Genomic DNA, 2912 nt, shown 5'->3' with positions numbered 1-2912 from the left:
AAGTTGATTAGGCAATGCTTGCAACCTTCCTGGTACAAAACGATAAGGAGTACAAGTAATCAAGACTGCCCCTAGCGTGAGATGTAACACTCTACTCGTTTTTAAAATAATTTATCGTAAACCAAGCATTAGTAAACCAAAACCTTGATTTAGATATCAAACATGAGGAAATTTTAACCAAGTTAACATCTTAGACAAGTACTACTAGTTTAACAATCCCAAATAAAAACAGGTATTTAAGTGTTAGCTACTTAGACATTGCTTTAAACATGATTAAGTAATCGTGGAAGCTTCAAAAAAACGTGCTCGGTTCTTGGATTAGTGCTTGATCGCCATCCGGATTTAGTCCATCATCACCTACGGTCAAAAACCACATAAAAGATTAGTTTTGACACCTTAGAATCTAGCATAAACAAGTTCCATGCTTAAAAATGAGAAACAAGCAACAATTTCAGCGAAATGGGGCGGTCGCGCCCCGCGACCGCGTTCGATTCATCTGTCGCGGCCCGCCAAAACCGTCGCGTCGCGCGATGGTGATATTGCTTCATCGTGGCGTTGCGCGAGGCCATGTTTTGGACAGAAAGCTTGTTAGCTGGTGCTGTATATCAGCCCATCGTCACATTTTCACATCTAAACTTCAAACCATCATAACTTTTGACTCAAGCGTCCTTTTTTACCGATTCTTTTTCCTATGCGTACGTAATAAAATTACCGACGCGTCTAGCTTAACCATTGAGTCAGAAATGGAATATACGGTTGTGAGCCAATAAATGAACAATGTATCCGCTTGACCCGTATAGTTATTACACTATTCTAGCTAGTAACATTTTATGGCGACGAGGCGTATTTACCTCAACTTCCGAGGCTTACAACCACTGGCGTTACATTACCATTCTTATGGCTTCATGCTCTTATGATCCGTCTTCGCCAAATGCCCATCTAAACAACGTTTTATTCCTACTATTCAATTTATTTGACCCGTTTGGCTCATTTACGGAATCCTCCGTTTCTAATGTCTAACAAACACATCCTAGTCTATTTACGACGTATCCAATTTATAGCGAACAATATCACTTCATCTATCATCAACCTTTATATCAAAACGAAATTAAGAATAATTAACATAGCTAGTTTACATAATGTAACATAACAAGTTACATACCTTTTTAAAGTACGCCCTTCAAACGCAAGTCGCCTCCGGCTTGTCCACTTGACGCCCCGATATCTTTTCCTATAGAGTTCAATCACAACCCATTTAGAAATCTTTCCATAACATATAACGCATAACTTGTCAAAATTTACGAATACGCGTTTTAGTCCAATTTTCCAGTTTTAAAGCCTTCTTTTAAGCATTTTTACAAACACTTCAAAGGCAGAATTTTATTCACTTTACTATCAGGTTCATTGCTTGTTATTTAGCCGATTTTAACATCAATTAATCATGTTCATAGAAATTTTCACATCTACAACATCAGAATTTATTCATTAAAATTCAAACTACACTAGAACAACTATTAATTTCTAGTGTTTAGCATGATTATACTAAACCCACTTATCACCTTCAAAGGTGATCATGATTTCACAAGAATTATACCTAATTTCACCATATGCTTGTCTAGGGTTTACTCCTAGACACTACAATGTTCTTATTTCATCATAAAACGATCATGCAACCATCTAATTCGGATTCTCTAGGTTTGCTCAGAAATTTAACTAGAGATTTCTTACGAAATTTACATACCTTGTGACTCATTTTTCAGTGGAGATCACTATTCCGTACTTGGATTTCGATTTGGTCTTGGTTTGAACCTTCGATTTGAGAATTTTGTGAAGAATTAGGGTTTGAAGGGAAGCTCTAGCCCCTCAATTATCTTTTAGTTCTCATTTTTAGTGTGTTAACCCACTTTTAAGTCACTACAAGACTTTTATTTAACTAGGTTATTTTTTAATCCTAGTTAGTTCGCTTGTTTATTTACCGGCATTATATTTTAAATAATTGATTTAAAATTTTCGGGATGTTACAAGTCCACCCCCCTTAAAAGGGGTTCGTCCTCGAAACCGGAAATACGTACCAAATAATGGCGGATAGAGGTGCCGCATCTCCTCTTCGGACTCCCATGTAGTGTCCGAGCCCTTCCTATGCTCCCATTTGATCTTGACTTGATCAATTCTCTTGTTTCGCAAGTCTTTAACTTTTCGGTCTAGAATCTCTAATGGCTTTACTGCATAATTAAGGCTATTATCCACTTCGATATCATCGTAATAGATATAAGCCGTTTCCTCCGCTAGACATTTTTGCAATTGTGACTCATGAAACGTGCCATGTATTCCGCTCAATTCTTCCGGTAACTCAAGGCGATACGCTACCTTACCGACTCGTTCGATGATTTTAAGTGGTCCGATAAATCTCGGGCTTAGTTTCCCTTTCTTCCTGAATCGGATCACGCCTTTCCATGGAGATACCTTCAACATAACCATGTCGCCTACTTGAAATTCAATCGGTCTTCGTCTTTTGTCTAAATAAGACTTTTGCCTATCTTGGGCAGCTTTCAGGTGAGCTCGCACCACCTCGATTTTCTTGTTAGTGGCTTGGACAACTTCTTTGTGGGCTAGTTCACGTGGACCCACTTCACCCCAACACACCGGGGTTCTACACTTCCTACCATACAACATCTCATATGGGGCCATGCCGATGCTGGCATGGTGACTGTTGTTATATGAGAATTCTGCTAATGGCAGATACACATCTCAACTGCCCCCAAAATCGATAATACACGCTCTTAGCATATCCTCCAAGGTTCGTATTGTTCTTTCACTCTGCCCATCCGTCTGGGGATGGTATGCGGTGCTGATAAATAGTTTTGTTCCCATTTGTTCTTGAAAATCTCTCCTGAAATTTGAAGTAAACCGGG

At 38.8% G+C, this 2912-nt stretch overlaps 1 protein-coding gene across 1 annotated transcript; it reads right to left on the bottom strand.

Annotated features, from left to right (window-relative positions):
* Positions 1-1431: 1431 nt before the first annotated feature.
* Positions 1432-2688, bottom strand: LOC118490442. Its single transcript, XM_035988086.1, has 2 exons — positions 2073-2688; positions 1432-1463 (listed from the first exon to the last, which is right to left on the bottom strand). The coding sequence occupies exons 1-2, from the start codon at positions 2686-2688 to the stop codon at positions 1432-1434; spliced, it is 648 nt and encodes a 215-aa protein (XP_035843979.1).
* Between the last annotated feature and the right edge of the window lie 224 nt (positions 2689-2912).

The sequence above is a fragment of the Helianthus annuus genome, chromosome 3, assembly GCF_002127325.2.
Source record: "Helianthus annuus cultivar XRQ/B chromosome 3, HanXRQr2.0-SUNRISE, whole genome shotgun sequence".
NCBI classification, from domain to species: Eukaryota; Viridiplantae; Streptophyta; class Magnoliopsida; order Asterales; family Asteraceae; genus Helianthus; species Helianthus annuus.
The sequence above is the reverse complement of the archived record's forward strand: the minus strand, read 5'-3'. Positions and strand labels throughout refer to the sequence as shown.

What these genes read in the sequence shown, in the direction of transcription:
- LOC118490442 (XM_035988086.1), bottom strand. Translation starts at nt 2,688, where the DNA reads ATGGCCCCATATGAGATGTTGTATGGTAGGAAGTGTAGAACCCCGGTG. An exon ending in CCTCTATCCGCCATTATTTG is followed by an intron (nt 1,464 to 2,072) that starts GTACGTATTTCC and finishes CTGATGTTGTAG; the next exon opens with ATGTGAAAATTTCTATGAAC.